Raw genomic sequence first — 25,308 nt, forward strand, 5'->3', positions numbered from 1 at the left:
TGTTGGTAAGACACTTTAAGCAGTAAGTGCTACTAATAAAATCGTGGTGAGAGAATTTTCCATATGTCAAGAGTTGTGCTGAACACTTGATATGATTATTTCATTTAATCTTTAGACTACCCAAAGAGGCGGATGTTGCTATGTCATCATTTATGTTTCACGTGGATTTTAGAGATATTTTGTGATTAGTATGGGTCATTTATTTCTTTAACTGTTAGAACTGAGATTTAAATCCAGGCAGCATGAATTGAAACTCACCCTCTGTAGCATCACTGAATTGTCCTTGGGTTTATTTATTTATTTATTTATATTTTTTGACGGGCAGAGTTAGACAGTGAGAGAGACGGAGAGACAGGTCTTCCTTTTTCCATTGGTTCACCCTCCAAGTGGCTGCTATGGCTGGTGCGTTGCCGCTGGCGTGCTGCGCCAATCCAAAGCCAGGAGCCAGGTGCTTTCTCCTGGTCTCCCATGCGGGTGCAGGGCCCAAGCACTTGGGCCATCCTCCACTGCACTCCGGGCCACAGCAGAGAGCTGGACTGGAAGAGGGGCAACTGGGACAGAACTGGCGCCCCAACCGGGACAGAACCGGTGCCGCAACTGGCACCGCAGGCTGAGGATTAGCCTATTGAGCCACGGTGCTGGCCCTCCCTTGGGTTTTGAAGGGAGGTGATTTGATAACTTCCTACAATCCAGCCTGAATCTGGAGCCATCATTAACCTGTCCTGGTGGGGGATTCAAACAGTTTGATCACAGATTTCAAAACATGAGTTATGCATGACAGTTGCATGCTTGCAAGTTTTAGCATTTAATTTACTTTTCTTTTTAGTTTGCACAGTATCATGAAAACTCTGATATATTCAGAGGTTGTGAGTAATGGTAACACTATATTTTTTAAAAGTACCTTCAACTGCCATGTGAAGATGATGTTCAGTTAATTGAGAATAACAGAAGCTGCAAATGAGTTATTGGGTTGTTTCTGATATCTTAAAGCATGGCTCATAACATAGTTGAAGATGTATTTTAAAATTACAGCTGTTTAGATGATGTGTGCATGTGTAACAGTCTGAAATAGTGTCTGTAACAATTTGAAACTTATCCAAAAAGTTTACTTAATAAGATGCTCTTCTTTCGATTAATATTTAGACCATTTTTAAACCTCTAAACTCATCTTCTAATAAAAGAAATATGTTAGTATTCAAGCCTATTAAATACTACAAGCCTATCACCTTGACACTGAAATTTACTGACTTATTAATGGGTAATTACTTTTGTAATTGGACTGGCATGCAATGTTCTTGAATCAGCAGAAAACTGTCTCCCCTCTCTCCAGCGATCTCCCTTTTCTTTATATTGCTATCAGTACCACCCATGTAGCACCTGCATCGGAAGGTCTCCAAGGAGGTCGATTTTATGATTAGTTAAAACACGGAGGAAACTATTAAGAAACTTTGCCTAAAAGCTCAACTTTCCCATTCCCAGTTTCCTAGATTAGTTTCTCTGAAACCTTGTTTTCAAATCTTTTAGATTTTCTCCACAGGAGAAAATTAGAGAAAATAATAAAGATAGGTTTTTGCTCCTCCCTTTGTCAGAAAGAATAACTACAACAAATAGCTCTGGTGGACTGAGCATGTGCTCACTGTGTTCCTGTTGCAGTCTTGCCACATGGTGTGGTAATATCTATCACCATTACTGTGCAAGTGAGGGAATGATCTTAAAGTAGTTAAGTAACTTGAGCATGTAAATGGTGGAGATGTGATTTAAATATTTGAATGCACAGGATGTCCCAGAAAAGCATGCTGGCTTAATTTTAAACCTGAATATCTTTGGAAGGTAGACATAAGAATATTGGTGATTTTCTATTCTTTCTTTCTTTCTTTTTTTTTTTTTTTTTTTTTTTGTGCATCAAAAAGAGATCCCTTCCATATGTACTATATGATATGTCCATACACATAGTTCTTTTTCCTGGTACTGAGATTAGCACAGGTTCTTAGGAAGGATGATTAACAGTGAGATACTTTGTTCCATTTTCAAACTCTGGTCATTTGTCAAGGAATGTCTCCCAACTGTGGCTAAGAGTGGAGGTTCATAGGGCATGGCTGCTTCTTCTGAATACTGGAGAAAGGGTGTATGAGGCCCAGCCTCATCTCTGGTAAATGGTACTGTAGGGGTTGCCAGGCCTGCCAAGGGCTTTAGCTGTTGTAGCCTTCCTGCCCCAAGTCCCTGGGTTGGCTGTCCCTCTGTCTCTGGCTCCTGTGGCAGCTGGGAGGAATAAAGGGCTTCCTGTCCCAGGCTGGCATGGTTGCCTGTAACAGGCTTTCTTTAGTCTAGAATTTTTTATGCTCTACTTTTAGTTGCTTGACTGCCCATTTTGACCTCTGAGTTCTGTGTTGTGTTTATGGTCTCTTAGTGAGACTTCAGACTAAAAAGGGCTTTAACCATTATGTGCTTCTGCCTCCTACCTCCTCATTTTATAGAGGAGGAAGTTGACTCACGCATATGAAATGAATTATCCAAAGCTATGAGACTTCTGGCCAGCACTAACAGCCTGTCTCATGACTCCAGTCCAGTGATTTTGCTGCTGTTCCAGAATGATATGTTCCTCTCTCTGTCTTGCTTCCAGTATCTCACATGCTCATCCTCTTCCTGGCTTGGCGCCTGTCTTCTCGATCCCTTGGCATTGCAGTGCTGCACCGAGGCAGAGAACAGTTGTTTGCTAGTGTTAATCCCAGCTTTGGAATTACTGTGTAACCTGTGGTAAACTCACCATGTGCCTCAACATAATTATCAACAGGTTAAATAGGACCCGAACCAAAGAGATGGGCTCAGGCAAAGATAAATCACAGAAACTAGCAATCATAGCAACTGTTTGTTATTCAGTGGAGGAGTTTTTTAGAACACTTAATGAAAACATACAAAGTATAGGAGAAAAAAATTAGTTGATAAAGCTTCCACGTTGGGCAAGCTGAGCAAGGCTCATGAGAAAGAGATTTTCAGCCATAGTGTTGTATAATACAGAAATGGGAGAGGGCACTATTTCACATTTCTGTGTTCTTTACACACACGCAACACCTGTTGGATCAAATTCTGCTCTGCAGGTGGTAGGGTCGAATAACACATAGGTTTTACTTTTGATCCATTTGAACTTGGAAAAACATTTGCTTAAGTTAAGAAATCTTAGATTAACAAGGAAGAATGTATACTTTTCAATGCTGTGAAGTTTTTGTATAGTTACAAGAGATTAGATGCTTTTATATTGGACACAAATGAATTAAATACAACCTTTTCAATCTGGTAACCTTTTTGGAACTCAGTTTTCCTATGTATAAAATAAGAGTAATATACTGTCTTGAGAGAGTTACAAAGATTAAATGAACTAGCAGTTGTATTCATTGTGTTTGGCACCTAGTAGGTTCTTAATCAGAGTTAGCTTCCTTCCCTCCTAATGGTTTAACACTTTCTGTTCTATCTAGATATCTGATATCCATGTTACTGGAGAGTCAGAGGATATGTCTGCAAAAGAGAGATTGCTGCTGTGGACACAGCAGGCCACAGAGGGTTATGCTGGAATCCGGTGTGAAAATTTCACTACCTGCTGGAGAGATGGGAAACTATTTAATGCCATCATTCATAAATACAGGTATGCAATTCATGATTCTTTTCCATATACAAATATGTGCAAGGAAATGTGTCTTTCATGTCTAATTTTGAAATAACTCTTGATTATTATAGAAGTAATACTTGTGCATGGCAGAAAATTAGGAAAAAGAAACAGAAATGAACACATCAAATTCCCATTATTCAGAAATCATCACTCTAAACCTTAGTGTAACAGACACCAGAAAACAATTATAATATGTCTTTGGTCTTTGCCAGTTACTTAGCAGATAAGCTTTGGTAAGTAGAATCTACAGGTAGATGACCAAAACTGTGTTTGTAGGAAACTAATGAGTTGAAAGGTAATGATTATTTTAGACAAGTTTCCAAATCATATTTTTCTAGTCTTGTTACTATAATGTGTAGTTGAGCTTAACAATAAACAATTCTAGGTGGTAAGCAGTTTCCATGTGAGAATTATTAAAAACCAAATCCTTGTTACTTACATAGTACTTAGTAAGTGCAAGGCACTGTTCTAAGCAGTTTAGACATATTAATCCATCTAATCCTCACCCCATCCCCATTGTCATCCCTGATTAACAAACAGAAACTGATACACAGAGTATGTACTTGCTTAAAGTCACGCAGTCATCCAGTGGCAGAATTGGGATTCAAATCAAAGCAGTCGAGCTCTGGAGCCTATGCTTTTATCTCCTTATAAGAAGTTAAATCCCCAGAAAGTGTTTATTCACAATTACGTATTTCTTGATCTCAGTTATCTTGGTTTTACGAAGATTGTGTTAAGCTGTTGAAGAACTGACTATATTCCCAAATAGGCTAAGCCCAAGATATAAACTCATTAAACTGACCAAACTTATTTCTCACAATAAAAGTAATAAATTACAATAGTTAAAGGTTTGAAAACTTTATGCACGTAAGGCATTCTGTTTAGTGCTTTACGTATGTTGTTTCTTTCAACCCCCTAACAGTTCTATAAAGCAGGAATTGTTATCATCCCAGTTTTACAGATGAGGAACTGAGGTTTATTAAGGCCACACTGTGAAGAACTTACAGAGCTAAGATTCGACTTGAAATCCCCTCCTCTACCTCTCCTTGTTTTCTTCCTTCCTTTCAGTTCTCTTTGCTCTGCTCTTCTTTTTTATTAGGCCATTTTAACATCTATGAAAATTGTAATGAACCCCCCTTTCTATTCACATCTAAGAACTCCCCTTTTCATTTTTTTGTTTAATGTTTTGTTTAATTTTAATACATTGTTTAATTTCAATAAATTTTTAAGAGATTCAATATGATTTATACATATAAATCTAAGAACATAATGATTTTCCCTTCGTCCTACCCTCCTTCTCTCATTTTTTTTTTAAAAAAACTTATGGTTTCTTTCACCTGAAGGAAACTTTTATCTGTAGCACTGTATTTTCAAAGTCCTTGGTTCTTTTCTTTACTTATAAAAAAGATTTAGCACTTTTCAGCATGTGTAAGAATTTAAATAGATGGGGTTGGAGTGCTCATATTTCTCATGGTTGAATGCCTTGATTTATGCTAACAAGAGACAAAGTTATATACAATTGAAACTACACTGTGACTTGATGTTTGTGTAAGATAGTGATATTCACATTTAGAGAGTAGAGCTGTGGCATATCTTAGCAGTTATTTTTACTTGATAACTAACAGTTATTTTTACTTGATAACTATCTATAAATTTTGTGTTGTATTTGAATTTGCTGTGGGAACAGCTATTTAATTGGGCTTTATTTTTGTGTGCATTTAGGTGAGTTTTATTATTTTATGAATTTTATTTGACTTCTGTAATAAAAATTTTCCAAGGAGGCCTGTGGCTTTGGTTTCTAATCATATGAACACCTGGTAGAAAAGGCTTTGTAGAGAGAGGGCTTAGCAGGACAGAATCCCATGATTGCTGCAGCTCAATCTACTGTACCACCAAGCTTGCTCCTTTCATAAACATTTTTGTCATTATGCATATAATTATTTTAGGCATGCTGGCTGTCAAGAAATGCGACTGTTGACCAGAACAATTGTGATAATTACTTCTAGGAACTTATATCAGTAATGTGGAGTTTTTGATGGGAAGGGTTCCCATAGTAGAAAACCACATACTGTACTTGTTTCTGCTTGTTTTGTTTGTATAGTTCACATTTTTTAAAAGCATAATAAAATCCTTTCCCTGAAAACCACAACTCCGACAGATCTTAGGTAAATAAACCTCATTGTTGCCCCTAACAATTTTCATTCAAAATAACAAGAAAGACTGGATTTGATAAACTTAGATCAAAAGGATGTCACGAAAGCATTTAATGAGTAAGGAGCTTAAACGCCTGAGAGAATGAAGTAGAATTAACCTTCAGGAGCCAAGAGTCAAGGGAGTCCAGGAGTGTCCTAGAGACTCTAGGGCTGGGATGAATAGATGCAGGGAATAAAATTCCCGCCATCACTGCCTGTTACTCAGAGGCAGGTGTAACAAGAAGAGGATCCAGTTATGCTCTTATTTACAGATGGGCTCAGGCATCCCGGTAAGACTGATCTGTTTCCTTCTGAGGGAGGAAAAGCTCTCACTTCCAGCCTGTAATGCGGCACCTCACTTGTTTGATTTCTACCAGTCTCTCCAGTTGGGTATCTGCCCTAGAACAACAACGAAAGACAAGTTCCAAAACAGCAGCACCCAGCATTGCTCAGTGTGAAAACAAGTCTGTCTGAGCAGGCATGAACATGAGTGTGTACTCGCAGGCCAGAAAGAACATTGCAAACTGCTGTATGGCCGTGTGAACCTAAGGCGCTGACACGGAAGGACACTCAGGATGTTACAACCAAAATGCTACAGGGTTGGGGGTGCTTGAAGAGAGATGATTTCTGCCTACTGGTTTCTTCCTGCCCTATTCTTGTTTTTAATTTAGCCCATTCATTCAATTATGTCTCCTTTCAAGGCCCTTGATATTCCTTTAAATATATTTGCCAAGTTAAGAGTGAAAATTTTGGAAATAGGTTGAATGCAGGAACACACCATTGAAACATTTTCTAATTAAACAGCCAGGGATTTTTTTGTTTTTACTTGCTTTTTTACTTGTGGTTGGGTAGCAATTATTTGGTTAACTGTTTGAGTTTTGGATTGGAATTTAATGAGACCCTCACGTTTTATTGTTGTGAGTGTTTAAAGATGCCGGAATTGGGAAGGCCAGACTGTGAGGCTGTGGTTAGAGTCATCCTCTTTAATAGTATGACCTGGAGGCTAATGAATCAGTCACATGCTGAGATCAGTCACACCTTAGAGGCTAAACTGGACTGAACTGGTTTAGTACAGGGAGGAGGCCCTTCAGGGTTTGAAATGTTCTTTTGGGAAGTTAGATTAGTGTTGAGTAGGTGGTTCTTTTTGCTTAGTCCTCAGGCTGTAGAGTCCAGAGATATGAGGCTGTATGTGTGTGTGTGTGCACAGGTATGGGCTCTGGTTTGTATGACACTGAAGGTTATTAATTTTTTCAAAAATCACTGGCCTGGGAGATGAAATCAAATTGCTTAGTGAACTAACAAATGGTTAACATGGTCAGCAGAAATGGGTGATTTCTAATCATCATCACATTTTTTGATTCTTCAAGAGCTAAGGTACACAGCTTGCAATATCATGAACCTGCATCCAAGCGAGATGTACGAGCTAGTGTACACAGCCATTTTTAGTATGTCTGTGTATTTTTACATGCAATTTGTGTGGTATGATTTTTGGCATTTAAATTTTTAGAGGAAAGATTTACTCATACTTCTTTCTGTGTTCCTGGCCCTCTTGCTCAGAATGATGTACAGAAACTCTCTAATACTAAGTTTCCCATTATTGTATGAAAAGGATCCTTACAGATACGAAGTAAGCTTGTATCCCCCTATTTCCATTTTTGAGGCAGAAAACTGAAAAAGTGATTCAGCTATTATAGGAAGATGGCTCTTCTGTCTGTCCTTTTTGTGCACTATTTGTATTGCCTAATTGATGTTGTTTGTTGGTGCTAAATTTGTTGATTATATGGGTCTTTGTAGGGAAGTATGAACATGTCTATAGGATAAGGTCCTAGATGTGGAATTATTGGGTCAAAGGATATTGTGTTTAATATTTAAGATACGTTTCCTGATTGCTGAAAGAGTTGTACTGATATATGCCCTCTGCACTGTTTCATCTCAATGGTGCCTTTGAGAAAGAAACATTTCCCAGCTTGTTCATTGCATTCTAGCTGGTCCAACTCCCATTCAATTTTTTTCCTATTATTCTTTATTTAATATTCACCCTTTTATTCATAAAATTATTTATTTTCAGCTCTTAAAAATGTGCCAAAAGCTGAGGGCCCTTGTTTCCCTGTGTTTGATGTGTATGCTGCTAGTCTAAACCTGTGTGTTCAGTGTGTGTGGGGAGAAATAGTGAAATAAGTTGGCAATCTTCAGAATTACGGGATCCTGTAAACAATACCAGCACTGGAGGCTGTCTTGCTACAACCTATGAGCGAGTGTGTATCTATGTGTCAGGGTTAAGGAAGTGGGTAGTAAACATTAGTTTCCCTCCCTCCCTATGTGCTGCGGTGATTCTCTTAACCCCAGGCACGGACTTAAAGCTCAAGAGGAATGGGATTTGGGTAAAGACCCTTCTCTCCTTGAGACCCCCATGTGCTGTCTTCAGGCTTCCCTTCACCATTGTCTTGCCTTTGTTTTACATTACAGGAGCAGCTGCCATTTTTGATAGGCTCATCTATTTTAGTACTTCTTTCAGTTTGACTTGTTTGTACATTCACATTCTCAGATATGAAGCATTTTAAGATTTTATTTACTCCCAAAGTAAAAATAAGTGGGTCCCTACCTCAAACACCTGCTCCTTTTGAAAAAGAGGGACTATTTATCCCTTAGTCACTAAGGTTTACTAAAACTTTTATCAGCTCACGAAAGCATAGGTAGTGGAAGAGTTATTTCTGCTCAAAATAGATACTCTTCTTTGTATTTATTAAAATCCATAAGGCTATCATAGAGTGGATTATTCTGAGATAAAAGGCATAATTCATTCAGTATATTTTAATTACTGAAGTTGTTAGATTCTAATATTAAAGTATTAACAATACTTACTGCAAATTATAGTATTTCTCACTGTTTCCCTCTGCCTTGAGAGCCACTCTGTAGGACAAAAAAGAATATTTCAAATAAATTCAGGCATCCAGTTTTGCAAACAAGGGAATATTACCTTCATAGCTTATTGCCACCTTGGAGTTCTTAGCTTTGTTTCTTTCAACAAGATGTGTTCGAATATGAGCACAAAGGAATATCTGCATCAGTTACATAACTGTGCATGGATCTTCTCCATGCACATATTTATTTGCTGGAGGAGAGAGGTGGACCATATTACAGGTCTTTTTTTTTGTGGGGGGGTAGGAATGAGCAAGATGCGATGCTCTTTGTACCAAGAACAGTAAGAATATGCTAAGTCTGAACATGATATAATCCACAGTCATCTTCAGGAATTTGTTATGGTTGTCGTAGGATTAGTGAGCATATTGAATGTCTTTTCTTTGGTGTGATTTCTCAAAGATCTGACATTAAGTGACACATGCTGCTTCATGTGACTGTGTGGGTGGTGGGCTGGAGATTAGAGAGTGTTCTAAGACTGATCTTAGTGAAGATCAATGAAGTGAGGGGTTTTTTGTTGTGTTTTTAAAACTTGCACAGAATCCTTTTTCAGCTCCTTGCACACTGCTCGGTGTCTAACATGTTCCCAGCAATGCCTGAGCCTGTTGTGCGCGCAGCTGCGGCCTTGTCTGTGCACGTCCCCAGAGCAGTGAGGCACACTGGAGAGTCACGCTTCAGGGTCGGCTGGTTTCACTGGAACTTCATTAGCAGCACCTCCGCCATTAGCAACAGACCTGACCACCATCTTTTTCTGTTCATTTCTTCTCCCTCACATCATTTTCTTGCTACAGCCTTTTCCTCACTGTTAACAGATGATCTTGATCTTGCCCTAAGAGAATGTTGAAGCCAGCATGTGCTAGCTCTGCTTCCGAAGATACAAATCCACCCTCCTCTGCAAACCTCCCAACCACGTTCACTCCTGTTCAGCACAGGAGATCTCTCCAACCATTCAAGGCCGCCCCCTCCTACTGTGCTGTGGATCTCATCTCAGCCTTTGGCTGAAGGTCCTCTTTTCCCCCGTGTATTCACCTGTTCCCTTTGATGAATCTTTCTCACTGGATTTTAAGTACTCTGATGCCTGGTAATAAAACAACAGTCAACAAAAGCACCTCTTATCCCTGTGCTTTTTTCCAGCTATCTCCTTTCCTTTGAGACTAGATGCCTCAAAAGAGTTGTCTATACCCCACTACTTCATACTTAGTCCCCAGCCCACTGAATCTGCTTTCTGGGCCCAAAATCCCATAAAACACTGCTAAGATCCCCAGGGAGCCTGGTGCCATGTTTTTAGGCTGCCTGTTATTATGTGACCCAACTGCCTGTTGCTTTCTTCTTGAGATACTCCTTCCTTTAGTTTTTATGCCACTGCTCTCCCCAGGGTTTCCTCCCATTTCTTGAGCTGCTCCTCCTCTTCTCCCTCTGCAGACATGTTGGTGAATGTTGGAATTGTTTTATGTGGCATGTTTGGCCTTCTCCTTTCTCCTTGTGTTGTCTCTCATCCATGCCCTTAGACTTAACTTACTCAAACCAGTGTTAATTTATAGAAGTAAATTTGGTGGACATGACCTAAATATCTCTTGACCTGTCCACTTCTCTCCACTGCTGCCACATTCTTCTGCAAGACACCAGGGTCTCCTACCTGGGTTCTGTGGGAGTACTTTCACCACTTAGAATTTCTGTTCCACGGCTGGCGTAGCAGGTGAAGCTGCTGCTGCCTGTGATGCCAACGTCCCATATGAGTGCTGGTTTGTGTCCTGGCTGCTCCACTTCTGATCCAGCTCCCTGTTAATGGTCTGGAAAAGCAGCAGAAAATGGCTCATAGTGTTTGGGCCCCTGCTACCCATGTGGGAGACCTAGAAGAAGCTCCTGGTTCATGGCTTCAGCCTGGCCCAACCTCAGCCATTGTGGCTATCTTGGGAATGAACCAGCAGATGGAAGATTCTCTGTCTCTCTGTCTCTCTGTCTCTCTGTCTCTGTCACTGTTTCTCTCTCTGTGACTCTTTCAAATGAAATAAATAAATCTTTAAAAATAAAAAAATTCTGTTCCATCTGACCCCAGATATGATCATTTAATCTCTTACAATCCTCCTTAATGTACCTTAATGACTTTCCATAGTTCTTAGAAAAAAATTTCAAAAATCCTTGAAGAACTGCATGAGATTGGCTATCATCTTGGCCCCTTGCCACCCACTCAGCCTTATATCTCACCATGTGGCCTCAGGGTGCTAACTCCTCACCATGCATTGGCTCCTTGTAGTCATGCTTCCACCAACCCCAGAGCTTGTGCATGTTTTTCCCACCTAGGTAGTTTCCCACCAGGTGTTCTTTTAGTTTCCTCTCCATATGGAGCTCTGATTTCTCCATATACTTACTATCTTCTTGGTGCCTCACTGCCTGGCCCATGGTAGGCAGATGCTTATTAAATATTAAGTGAGTGAATGAACTTGCTAGTTGGTTGATTAGAAATAATTGTTCCTAGCCGGCGCCGCGGCTCACTAGGCTAATCCTCCACCTTGCGGCGCCGGCACACCGGGTTCTAGTCCCGGTTGGGGCGCCGGATTCTGTCCCGGTTGCCCCTCTTCCAGGCCAGCTCTCTGCTATGGCCAGGGAGTGCAGTGGAGGATGGCCCAGGTGCTTGGGCCCTGCACCCCATGGGAGACCAGGAAAAGCACCTGGATCCTGGCTCCTGCCATCGGATCAGCGCGGTGCGCCGGCTGCAGCGGCGGCCATTGGAGGGTGAACCAACGGCAAAGGAAGACCTTTCTCTCTCTGTCTCTCTCTCTCACTGTCCACTCTGCCTGTCAAAAAAATAAAAATTAAAAAAAAAAAAAAAAAAAAGAAATAATTGTTCCTATATAGCATACTAAAGCATCAAGTTGTGCCTCTTCTAACTACATTTTTATCGCATGGTTTTGTGAACAATTATTTCTTTTTTTTTCTTAAAGATTTATTTATTTGAAAAGCAGAGTTACAGAGAGAGAAAAGGAAAGACTAGCAGAGAGATCTTCTAGCTGTGGTTCATTCCCTGACTGACCACAATGACCAGAGGTGGGCCAGGACAAAGCCAGGAGCTTCTTCTGGTCACCCATGTGGGTGCACGGCCCCCAGGCACTTGGGCCTTCCTCTGCTGCTTTCCCAGGTGCATTAGCAGGGAGCTGGATTGGAAGTGGGGTAGCAGAGACTCCAACTGGTGCACATATGGGATGCCAGAATTACAGGCTGTAGCTTTAACCCAATGTGAAGCTGTGGCTCCAGCCCCCAGAAATTTCTTAACAACCTGTGTGTATTGATTGTTCTTTATTCTTAGTTTCATGAGAACTTTGACATGAATCCTCTCTTGAGATCTTAGTCAAATCAGTTGGATTCTTTAAACCTTCTATCAGCAGTAGCCAATAAAACCCTTTCTCCCATACTTCCACACATTTCCAGATACTCCCTAGACATAAAAGAATAGGAATCCTAGGTGCTTTTTATTCTAACTTCTGTAATTCCTGATTTTCATTTTTGATAGAAGGAACTAGTTGCAGGACGTATGTCCAAAGTCTAATAGCAATTTGGAACTCAATGACAAGACGGCTGAAAGCTCTGTTACTTGTTTTGTTGTTCTACCTGCACTTAGCCTTTCCTCTCAAATATGTAAAATTGTCTTAAAATAATTACGCTCAGATATTCGACATATACTACGATCTCACCTTTTTGAAGTATGCAGTTCAGTGGCATTGGGTGCATTCACTCTATGTGCTGCCATCACCACCATCCATCTCCAGCCACATTTTACTGTACCCAGTAAACACTGAGTCTTCATTCCCTTCTCCTAGTGGCCCATGGCAGCCATGGGTCTACTTTATGTCTTGTCTTTTTTTTTTTTTTTTTTTTTTTAATTGACAAAGGAAATGGTTGCTGATGTCCTTTGAGATATCTCAGGTCACAAAATTTAATTGTTTTTTTAAATTCTTACTTAAAGGAAAAGCAATCTGTGACTAAATACACTCTTTTACAGACTTGTTTTCTAGCATATTCCAGAGTGGGCCAACACAAATTATCCCCATCTCAGCACTAAATGTGTTCTTTTTTTCTTGACTTAGACAAGAAAAATCGGCACTGTGAAAGAGTTAAAAGGAGCTCTGTCTCGTAATGAGTTCTTAAGACAGTAGGCATGTCTGTGCCTGTGTGTGCTTTGTGTTTGTATTGTTACGTAGCTATCTGGTGGTATTGTGGATTGTTTGCCAATTTTAAAAGAACATTAAAGAATCTTTAATGAGGAGGGATTCTAACACAATTCAGTTTCCTTGGGAGGGAGGAGAACCTCACTGAACTACAGATAGCCTGGCTTTCTCTAAATTCTCAGTCTGGATTATTGCCCTACAAACATTACAAGTGGGAAAGATGGTTTAGTATGTATTCATGAGTACTGTTTTCATGACTATCTGGAACGTCATCGTATTTTTTAACAGTTATTTAGTTTCTTGTGTTTCTTCATGGGTGTTACCGTAATCCTTATTTTCTCTGGAAGCACAAGTATAATCTTCTGAATATTTCTTTCTTTCTTTTTATTTTATTTGAGAGAGAGAGAGGGAGAGAGCGAGCAAGAAAGCGCCCATCCATTGGTTCATTGACTGAATCCCCAAATGCCCACAATGGAGCTGGGAACTCAAACCTTGTTTCTCACCTGGGTGACAGGGACTGAACTAGTTGAGCCATGGCTGTTGCTTCTTGTGGTAGGCAGAAGACTGGAATCAGAGTGGAGTTGGGACTCAAACCCAGGTACTTCAGTATAGGTACTTCAGTAATATTAATAAACATGGGCATCCCAACCACCAGACAAAATCACTTGTTCCTATTTTCTGTATTTTGAATTCTTATCTTCACATCGGATGTGACTGTTTAGTAAATTCTCAGTTTATAATGCCAGGGCAGTACAGCAAAGTCCCCAGGCTTTGTACTCAGACAGAGCTGTGTTCAAAATCTGCCCACCACTTACCAGATTTGTGCTCTTGCTCAAGTTATGTAACCTCCTCGTACTCCAGGTTTTTTCTCCTGTAAATCCAGGATAGTAACACATCCCACTGCTCAGGGGTGCTGAGAGGACTGCATGATACAAGGCCTTTACATTTCTTAATGCATTGCCTGCCACATAGCTGGTGTCAGTGTACTGTAATGCTTGTTGTTGTTTTGTTACTGTTCCCATTTTATAAAACATACCAATAGGCACTGAGTAGAAGCTGAAATTGAGGGAACACAAGGAAGGAAAGGAGGCCCAGAAGCAGTAATTTATACTTTTCAAAGTTTCCTAAGTCACCCTTGTTTGTTGTTTTCACTCCATGCCTGTTCTCTAAATTGTTTCCATTAGAGAAAAGAGGAAACCTCAAAAGGGTGTGACCTTATTGAGGACATGCAGAAGCTATGACATTGTATCCTTTTCCATGTGGATTTTGATAAGATTTTGAGATCCTTTGGAAACCATAGATGGTGGTCTTGTTTGTGGAAATTAGTGAAATGAAAAGGAACAAACCTGGGATGGAAAATACCTCCAGGAATTTGAATCACTGGTACCTGCCACCCGCCTAGTAGCTCATTTGTCCCTTTATTATTATTCATTCATTCCGTAAAAGTTCTTGTGTTAGGCATTGAGTTAGATATCCAGGCCATAAACATGGATGAAACACAGGCTGTGCTTTCAGAAGCGCACAGTTCAGGATGAGACACAAATTCCTAGTTAGGACAAAATGTCCTAACAGTTACAGATAGCCTACAGCATTTGGGAAGGAGGGAGAATTGTTTTCTGGCAGATACGATGGTGGAATCAAGTCTACAGGAAGATTTGAGTCGGCCAGGTAGTGTAATACATGGGGTGAGGGGAGGGTATGCAATGGGTATTTCTTGAGCAAAGAGAAGAGGCAAGAAAAACAGGACATATTTTATTTCTGTATTGGGAAATGGGCTCTGTTCTTCCTTTCCACTAAGACCCATAAAAGGGAAATTTCTCAAACATTGGAAGGGGAGCTCAAGGTATAGCCAAAATCTAACTGTTTTTATCCACATAAGTAGTTATTCAGTGCCAATCAAAAGCCAACACAACCTAACAAACCAAGAACTTAAAATCACTTAACTTTTTCATACTTTAAAAAATTATGTCAATACTAAAATACTCTTAGGTAACTTTTTTTCCATAGTTATCTTTAATCAGTGTCTTGTCTGCTGTATTTCAGAGTGCTTTCTTCCCAAGTATTTTCACTTTGTTTCATATTTTTGTAGTTGAGTGTATTGGTGTTTGGCATAATGTAATATGGAAGCCTTAGGTAGTTGATGTGTCTTTCTGCAGCTATTTATTGCATATAAGTCACATGTTCCCACAGGATCCTATCTAACTTTCATGTGAGCTATTGTATTTGGGAGTGTCTACACCAAAGAAATCTCTTAAGCAATTTTAATATCCTGTTAGCATTGGTTGTCTATTACTACACAGGGTGATATCTTTGTACTATGTATCCATATATATCTACAACTACGTAAATGCCCATATCCATACATATGTATCAGTGTGTCTTTAAGACAGCTTTATTTGAGATGAATATTATAGAAAAATTGACATTACTTTTATCCCAAATTATTTTATATAATATTCATTTTTAATATCTTTTTGCTCTATAATTTTGGAATGAATTAAGAGCATTAAGCAAGTATATAGTTTGCACTTTTTATCTCACTTTTAGCTCCATGTCATAGCCTTCTCTGTTTCAAATCATTTTATTTTATTGTGTTTCTTTATCTTTGAGAGAACATATTTTTAATTTACATTATAATAAAAGGCCTAATGCTCCACAAAATAAAGAGTTCGACAGAAAACAAAATGACCAGAGTTCAGCAGGAACACAGGCAAAGATCATGACCTTCTCTCGATTTTATGCTTCTAATTTCAAATTTATGTTATTTTATTGTATTTTAATTTCTAAGCTACATTGAATAGCTTATTAAAAAAACAGAATATAGGGGCCAGTGCTGTGGCGTAGCAGGTTAAAGCCACTGTCTTCAGTGCTGGCATCCCATATGAGCTTCCCATCCAGCTCTCTGCTATGGCCTGGGAAAGCAGTAGAAGATGATCCAAATCCTTGGGCCCCTGTATCCACATGGGAGACCCAGAAGAAGATCCTGGCTCCGGGCTTTGGATCAGTGCAGCTTAGGCCATTGTGGCTATCTGGGGAGTGAACCCGTGGATAGAAGAACTCTCTCTCTCTCCCTGCCTCTGCCTCTCTGTAACTCTACCTTTTAAATAAATAAATAAATCTTTTAAAAAAATGGAATATAAATACATGCTTAAACATTACAATCTAAGATGATTGAGTCACTTCAAGAAGATTACATTATAATAAAACAAGAGTTAGAATGACCCTTTTTCCATAAAAAATGAGTATATATAGTGTATATTATTTTAGGTGGCAGAAGATTACATTATCTGGTTTAGAAAAATTTCTGTAAACTAGAGAAATTAGAATAGTTGATACTAAGCTCGGGTGTAATACAGGAATATGACCACTGTCTGCTCTATGTAGAGTGTTGACTGATGTACTCAGGTTAATGAAACCTAAGATGGAAATGAAATTTCCTGCTGCCAGTCCACAAAAACATGTTACAGCAAAATGAAACCTTTAGAATGAAAATTAGTATCTTCTGTATGTGAATATCTGAAGTTTTAAAGGTTATATGTTATCTCAGTAAGACTGAAAAAGAAGGAAGTTAGACAAGACACAGCCCAGGCTTCTTCTGAATGCTCCAGGAAAGTAGAGAAGTGGATTGAAAGATGGAAACTGACCAAAGTGTCAGGACAACGAGGGGATAAAAAGATTTTGATGATTTTCATGCAATTACTTTTAAATGGTGGTTTAAATTTTTTTCTTTTTTTCTCATTTCTGTTTAGTTTTCTTTATCTACTAAAGTCATTTAATGGAAGAAAACCATTTCAGTTTTTATTCCATTAAAGTGTTAACTATCAGAGTGAAAGAGGCAACTTATTCAAACTCATTGTATTATACAGCTGCTCTTGTAATGAAATGACTATGTCATTCTGAAGGAAGTTTTATGTTTTATTCTGCAGCTCAAAAAACTTGATTCTTCAATGACTTTATTCATTGTCTCTGGGATTAGTCAGTGTTTGCCTTCTTTGCTAATGGCAGGGTTCTCAGAATAACATGCCATCTCTTGTTCGGAGAGTTGGCAGACTCCAAAAGACTGGTTTGATTTCTCTAAAATATGCGAACTTTATGGAAACAAAAAATTTTTTGATGAAAGAAATTTAGATTTTTTTTTGTCTAGACTATTATGCACACCTGGTTGGTAATCTGGAAGTTGGCAGATTTCTTTATTATATTCTTTCTGAATATAATAGAGCTCTGTCATTTGCCTCTATTGTCAAATTTTTGCTCCTATAATAAATGATCATATTGGTGGCATGTAAAAAGTATGAGTTTCCTAGTGATTTTCTGGGAGATGAGCATGTGGGTAATAGTAGCTACATTTTCAGGTTATGTACTTCAGAATATGTACTCTTTGTTGTGCTATAAAACTAAATATATTTTTTGGAAGTCTGCTTTTTCACCTGATGAAAATAAGAGTACAAATTACTGTTTACCTTTTATAAGATCAGTGATATATTTTCAAGGTTTTTCTTTTGTAAACAGCCTCCCAAGTAGTATTCAAAATAATTTGTGTTTCATTCTTCCCACTACCTCTGTGATATTTCATTCTTTCGGTGATTTCCCAAATGAATATTTTGAGCAAACCAGAATGTCTGTGGAGATTGTAGAGTCTTCCTATTTAAGTTGATAAACAAGTTCTTCATGAAATTTGGGGGTAGGTGCCATTTTTTGAAGGCTTTAGTTTCCATATTTGCTTCTGCATTCTTTTAATGCTTTGTTTTTGAGATCAAAGTTTTCTGACCAGCTTTTGGCCTTGAGTCAAGTTTCCAGCTACCATATATATTTTGACATTTTCTATACAAGGAGCATTTGAGGAGTCTTTTTCCTGCTCCTGTAGACAGAACTGGATTTAAAGTATCCTTTGTGCTTTAGAGTATCATGTGCATCTCACAAATTAGAGATGAAGGCTGATCTTTGGAGGGGGTAGAGAGAGTGAGATTATTTGAGCATAAAAGTACATATTCATGCTTGTGAGAATTAAAAACTCTCATGCTTATCCGAGCCACTCATTTAGGATTCAAATTACTAGTGACCCAACCTACTTACTAACTTCTTCTTTTTTTTTTTTCTTTTTTTTTTTTTTTAAGATTTATTTTATTTATTTGAAAGACAGAGTTACAGAGAGAGGTAGAGATAGAGAGGTCTTCTATCTGCTGGTTCACTCCCCAGATGGCCGCAACGGCCGGAGCTGTGCCAATCCGAAGACAGGAGCCAGGAGCTTCTTCTGGTCTCCCACATGGGTGCAGGGGCCCAAGGACAAGGGCCGTATTCTACTGCTTTCCCAGGCCATAGCAGAGAGCTGGATCGGAAGAGGAGCAGCTGGGACTAGAACTGATGCCCATCTGGGATGCCGGTGCTTCAGGCCAGGGCTTTAACCCGCTGCACCACAGCACCAGCCCCCTTACTAACTTCTTAGCAGATATTTATTGACTGTCTACTGTGTATATGTATCTTAGCAGAAGGCTAAAATATAAAAACTTATTAATATGTGGTTCTTGCTATCTAGGTGAGCTAGTTGAGAGAAGCAAGATGTACATGAGTATAAAATAATTAAAATAGGGCAAAAGTTGGCCGGTGCCGCGGCTCACTAGGCTAATCCTCCGCCTTGCGGCACCGGCACACCGGGTTCTAGTCCTGGTCGGGGCGCCGGATTCTGTCCCGGTTGCCCCTCTTCCAGGCCAGCTCTCTGCTGTGGCCAGGGAGTGCAGTGGAGGATGGCCCAAGTGCTTGGGCCCTGCACCCCATGGGAGACCAGGATAAGTACCTGGCTCCTGCCATTGGATCAGCGTGGTGCGCCAGCCACGGCAGCCATTGGAGGGTGAACCAATGGAAAAGGAAGACCTTTCTCTCTGTCTCTCTCACTGTCCACTCCGCCTGTCAAAAAAAAATAAAAAAATAAAAAAATAAAAAAAAAAAGAGGGCAAAAGTATACGATTTCATAAGTGCTACATTGAGTCGTGCAGGCCAGGGATATAAGGAGTTCAGAGAACAGAGAGAGAAAAATGAATGCTGGGAAGATCAGCAAGGGGCTCCAAAGAAGCAATGGGGCTTGATCCCTGATCAGAAGAATGAGTGATTATAGAAGCCAATAGCATTGGGAAGGATATCCCAGAAGAGAGGGTGCCATGAGTATGGCATATATTTTTTGTTTAGGGGGACATATTGAAAAGATGATGATTGGATAACAAGGACACTATTGGAACAGTGAAGCTTAAATTGGTTGAATGGGATAGATATTCCTATATATTCTGGTTATGAGCCATTTGTAGACTCCATTTAAAGTTTTATATGTTCAAATTTTTCTTGGCACACAAAAGTTTCTGAGAGAAGTAGTTAATGTTAACTGCTTGATGAAATCTCCATATTTTAACACAGATGTGGTATTAATATTTGTTGAAGTTCTGTAAATAGATAACACATGCAAATACAGTACTTGAATTGGCACATGAGAAAACTTAATTAACATGGTAACTTTTTTCCTAGGCCGGACCTGATAGACATGAATACTGTTGCTGTTCAAAGCAACCTTGCAAACTTAGAGCACGCTTTTTACGTAGCAGAAAAAATTGGTGTTATACGACTCCTGGACCCTGAAGGTGAGTTGTTCTCTTCACTACCTGTGGACTGGCATGCACGTCTGTTCAAAAGTAATTTATCAGCATCATGAAATCATTAACTTATGTTGCTGCTTTTAGACGTTGATGTCTCCTCACCTGATGAAAAGTCAGTAATAACTTATGTGTCATCTCTCTATGATGCATTTCCTAAAGTCCCTGAAGGTGGTGAAGGCATCAGTGCAAATGTGAGTATTTGATTTTTCTGTACTGGAAAATGACCAGCTGACTGAATTCTCTGAGAGTTAGTTCTTAGTGCTTTTTATAGTTCTTTAATGTCACATATGCTTAAAAGAAGTTATCATGCTACTTAATGAACTGATACTGTCAGGGGACCTCAAAAAGTTTGTGGAAAAATAGAGTAAAAAGGTAATTTGGGGGCCAAAAATTTTTGAAAAATCCATGCATAGTTTTTATCCTAAGTGCATTTCTGTGAAATGTTTGAAGACCTCTCATATGCATGGATTTCATGCATATGAATTTTTTGCACCAAAATAAACCCATCTTTTCATTCCGTTTTCCATGAACTTGTTCAAGTGTGGTTGTAGATGTTTGCTTACTTCCATTTTTAGCTACAGTTTCCCAGTGTGGACTGTGCAGTGTTACCTAGGGCATTCTCACTCACTTGGGACTCCCTGGTCTTTTATCTACTCTGTCCTTCCCTCTACAACCCCATCTACTTACCAGTCATTACAGGTAACTTCCAGGAAGCCTTTAGTGGCCATTTTGAGGCACATGCACAATGCTTCCCAGATTGGTATCTCAGTTTCTAGCATATGCTATTTCAGTTATTTCAACACTTAAGTAATTGTTGCTTTTCATCTTACTTAACTGTTTATATTAGGAATCTCTCTTGCTTCCCCATGTAGATAGTAGCTCATTGACAATAGGTATTATAATTTTAAGTATTATTTTTCTTAAAACATTGAGTTCAATTTTTAAATGTAATTGGCAGTCATGTGATATGTCATTGAACATAGCAGCTCCAGTTTCCTCCATTTTGAAAAAGTTTGCTTAATGTTTACTTGAATAATTCCGCCATTGACATTCCTTGGAGTTTTTATTCTCATCTGGTTTCCGACATGTTCTTTATAACTCATTGTAGTTCCAGATATGCAATGGACTTAGTTCTAAAAAGGTTTGCAGAGATGTTAACTCATCTGGTTATTGAAGCTGCTACTCCCCCTTTTTCGGCCCTGGCAAACACCACATGTTGATCATGACATTTTCGTTTTCCTTTTGCATTTGGAGGTAGCCTCAGAAGCCTCGTGAACACAGTGCCCACGTAGTCACTGTGTTTGGATCAGACTAGCACTCATTAGGTTAGTGTCAGTGGCCAAAGCAAGCTGTGTAAATGGAAAGGATCGGGGTCTGGGTGGGAAGTAATAAAGCATTTAGTTGATTCTTCCAAGCTTCAGGGTGTGCAGATTCATAGGATGACTTCTAACTACATTGTGATAATTATATTATTATCTATAGGCAGGAACCTTTTCTGTTGTTTTGTTATTTTAGGATGTTGAAGTCAAATGGATTGAATACCAGAATATGGTGAACTACCTCATCCAGTGGATTAGACACCATGTGACCACAATGTCTGAGAGAACATTTCCCAATAATCCCGTAGAACTAAAGGTCAGTGTCACCATAGAAGTTAAGTAGGACTGATTTGATTATAAGCTTTTAAAGAATACTATAATAATTCTGGAATTTTAGATTGTTCAAGAAAGTTTATCCTTGGCAAAATAGTAAGTTTAAGACAACATTTTTTTTCTTTTTTTTTTTAAGGTTTATTTTATTTATTTGAAAGACAGAGTTACAGAGAGGTAGAGACAGAGAGAAAGGTCTTCCATCTGCTGGTTCACTCCTCAGATGGCCGCAACAGCCGGAGCTGCGCCCATCCAAAGCCAGGAGCCAGGAGCTTCTTCTGGGTCTCCCACGTGGGTGCCAGGGCCCAAGGACTTGGTCCATCTTCTACTGCTTTCCCAGGCCATAGCAGGATGTTGGATGGGAAGAGGGGCAGCTGGGACTAGAACCGGCGCCCACATGGGATGCTGGTGCTTCAGGCCCGGGGTGTTAGCCTGCTGAGCCACAGCGCCGGCTCCTAAGACAGCATTTTTATTTAGTCATGTCTTTATTAAATAACAGAGAAAATTGGAGGTAAACATTAACAATTAAAACATAACAGTAACAACCTGTTAAATGTGTAGTCCCTAAGCTTCAATTTCTTAATAGTTGAATGGTTTAATATGAAAGTCTTTGGGGTTGACACTGCCAGATCAGTTTTGTGCATGTAGTAGTAGAGCCCACCTGATGGCTGGGAGAGACAGGTCTTGTGGAGACTCACGCAAGTGTGACCGTGGTAGGGTGTGTGCCTGTGGTTGATTCCTGTTAGAAACTGCTTCTGAGGCTGCTTTTGTATAGTAAGAAGAGTTCGTTTCACCATGAATTTGAAAATACATTATGTGACACCCGCTCAGTATACATAGGTTCAGAGTTCAGCCAAACGTTTGCTAATACTGAAAAACTAAGTTCAACCTCTTTGAGACAAAGATATTATTGATAGACCTATAAAAACATTATAGATATATAAACTTCCAAAGAATAAATCAGCTCATTTTGTACTTTTGGATTTACAATAGCAAAGCAGTTTACCTTACTTCTAGAAACTGATGGTGGCAATGTTGATTAGAAAGCCTTAATGCCTTGATTTGTAAGCTTTGTTTTCCTGATCAAACTGGTATTGCAAAAACTGTAATAGTCCAGGGAGGGCCTTGTGAAAAATTTTCACTGTGTTCACGCATCTTCACAGAACATCTGCAGAACAGCTCTTACTTGCATTGCCTTGAGGGAGTTTGTCCTTGGCATGAAGTTACTTGGCATCTGTTGATCTAATCCTTTTTTATAAAAAGCGTTCTAATATTGCTTGTATGATGTCTACATTGATGCGAACTTTTCTAGTGAGGGAGAGCTTTTTCCTTTTATTCCTACATGGCATCACAGAGAGTGTTGACCACATAGTGGCATTTGAGGCTTCCTGACTGTAGATGTCCCAAAGTGTGCAGTTTGAGTTTAAAACAACTTTCAGATTTCATGTTCAAATACACCGTGTTTTCAGATATATTCTGATTGTATAGCCCCTTGGATGCAGTTGTACTAGCTTCTGATTAGTGCAGATTTTTAGTGTTAGGGGAGAAGTTTGAGTGACGATACAGGTTACTTGCTGGTACCTAAGATAATATAGGAAAGAAAATACATCATGAGGAAATGCCGAATAATTATAGTAGCCAGACAAACATAGAATGGAATCTTCATAAATGTGTCTGCTTGAAGATTTATAGGCTCCTGTAAATGAATTAGGAAGAAATAATTAGTATACACTTATTAAATGTGGAGACTTTTGTCTACATAATTTTTATGAAGGTCCTTTTAAATAAATACAATAAATTACTTAAGAGATTCTTAAATCAATGTCTAAGAACTAGATAATAATATAATTATATAGTTCAAACTTCCTTAATAAGAGTACCATCAGCTAATAGCATTTACCTTCATTTATTGTTTTAATTGGCCAGTGGGATACTGGAACCAAATGTTAGGCCTCTGTATCTGCTAAGAATTCAGTATTTAAGGATACAACCATGAAATGGAATAGAACTAGGTTGTTGTTGTTTTTTTGGTTTTTTTTTTTTTTTTTTTTTTTTTTTTTTTTTGCCCTTCCTTTGTGACAGTTGCTTTAAATTCTTTTTTTAAGAACTTAAAGCTGAAGTGCAACATTTAGAACATGCATCTTTCAAAAGATGTGTTTTTTGTTAGGATGATGAAAATTGTTAGTGAAGCCATGGTAAATACCGCTATGTTTATTCAGATTCCTGGATACATGTTGTATCATGGCCAACATCAATAATTAAATTACCCTATCATCAAATCCTGTGCAATCCAGGTCACCAATTGGCTGGGAGTTGTTCTTGTCCTTAAGTGGCAGTTTTATAAAGGAATCCCACCAAATCCATTCTGACAAAGTAAAAGACATTTGAGACGGTGATGTAATGAGAGAATGAAAACAAGTCATTGAAGTTTGATACTTAATTAATTTTCCTTTTCATTTTAGGCACTTTATAATCAGTATTTACAGTTTAAAGAGACAGAAATTCCACCCAAGGAAGCAGAGAAATCAAAAATTAAACGGCTCTATAAATTATTAGAGGTAGGTGAGAAAGTCCTGTGGCTTGCCAAGCATAATCTTTGTTACATTGTTTTACACCTTGGCTTCACCTAATCACTCCTGTGTTCTCAAGATTTGGATAGAATTTGGACGAATCAAGCTGCTGCAAGGTTATCATCCAAACGACATTGAGAAAGAGTGGGGGAAACTCATCATTGCCATGCTGGAGCGGGAGAAGGCGCTGCGCCCGGAAGTGGAAAGGTAGGCTGGAGGTGTTCTGTGTCGTCAGTGTCAGGTGGGGCGGGGGACTCCTTGTTCTTGTGGAAGGAACGTGTAGGTTTTAGAGCCAGGCAGGCCTAGGACTCAACTTTACCTTTTCTGTTTGCATGGCTGCATGGCCCTGGATAAGTCACTTCCTCTTTCTCATCCCCCATTTTCTTGTGTAGAGACTCTTTCAAGAGGTTGTAAGGAATAAATCCGTGAAATATATAAAGGATCTTAGTGGCTGGGTTGGTGTGTGAAGTTTTACCTGGTTTTAATCCCAATAATAATTATCCTGCAAGAATTTCTTAAACTGGCCATTAAGTCACCGACTAGGCCCGGAAAGCTTGTAAGTCAATAATTAACGAATTCAGTTTCTTGTACCATTTTTGTCTATGACTGTCTTCCCATAGGGCAGTGACAACCTATGTGTAGCTGACCTCTGTTTAAAGGGCCAAACACTCAGTAAATGTCAGTTCTAGTTCCCTTTCTGCTACTCTTCAAATGTATGCATCTTATGAAGTCATCGTGGGCTCTTTATCAGGCTGTCTCCCTGACTGCACCCAGTTACCCAGGAAGGGCAATCAGTCTTCAGGTAGAATGTGTCTCCATTGTAGTCTTTATCTCACCACGCAACTGGAGCTAGGTGGGTGCTGTGATCTGTGACCCTCATCAGCCTTGAGGTCTGTGGGATCAGGGCCTCGCAGCTTAAGGACCGCACAGGAAGGCAGGCGCTTCTGCAGCCTCGTTGCTCTCAGTGCGGCAGAGCGGCCGCACTGGCTGTCTCTCAGGAGCTCCCTGTTGAGGGCCTGCCCTCCTCCATTCACAGGGCCTTTCTTTGCACAGTCTGTTCCTTTGGTCGGGATGTCTTATTTTCATCCTTCCTATCTCTCTTTACTGTTTTTCATTCTTGGATCTCAACTCCAGTGTTACTTCCTCAAGAAACTTTCACTGGTTTCCAGGCTAATTCAGATATCTTGCTTTTAACCCTCAAATTATTCCTTCATAGAACTTCTCTTGGTTGTAATTTTTAAAATTTATTTGTTTGATTAAGAGCTGTCTCTTCCATAGATAGGAACCCTAAGAATGTGAAGACAAGCTGTTGTTTTTACCTGTCCATTGTGTTGCCAGTGCTTAACACAGTGGCTGGTATGCAGTAGGAGCGCTCAGTATTATCATGTTCTTGGTGCAACCCATATTGACTTCAACATTGGTGGAATATGAAATAATGTGTTGAAGATGGAAGAGTTGGTCTAACTTATCTGTCCATTATTAAATTACTGATTACCCTTGCTTAAGCTTATCTCCA

General features: G+C 39.3%; 1 protein-coding gene across 39 annotated transcripts in view; it reads left to right on the top strand.

The window, feature by feature from the left end:
* DST (dystonin) overlaps window positions 1-25,308 on the top strand; it is a 486,283-nt gene that overhangs the window by 274,457 nt on the left and 186,518 nt on the right. For all 39 annotated transcript variants that reach the window (XR_007923259.2, XR_011388661.1, XR_011388662.1 and 36 more), the window contains 6 exons: window positions 3,471-3,637; window positions 19,446-19,558; window positions 19,658-19,764; window positions 21,089-21,208; window positions 23,685-23,780; window positions 23,872-23,999. Coding sequence is in view for 36 of the 39 variants with exons in the window: in XM_051855540.2 (XP_051711500.1) it covers window positions 3,471-3,637; window positions 19,446-19,558; window positions 19,658-19,764; window positions 21,089-21,208; window positions 23,685-23,780; window positions 23,872-23,999 (731 nt within the window). In the remaining 3 variants the exon portion in view is untranslated. The remainder of the gene's footprint in view (window positions 1-3,470; window positions 3,638-19,445; window positions 19,559-19,657; window positions 19,765-21,088; window positions 21,209-23,684; window positions 23,781-23,871; window positions 24,000-25,308) is intronic.

The sequence above is a fragment of the Oryctolagus cuniculus genome, chromosome 5 (genome assembly GCF_964237555.1).
Source record: "Oryctolagus cuniculus chromosome 5, mOryCun1.1, whole genome shotgun sequence".
Classification (NCBI taxonomy): Eukaryota; Metazoa; Chordata; class Mammalia; order Lagomorpha; family Leporidae; genus Oryctolagus; species Oryctolagus cuniculus.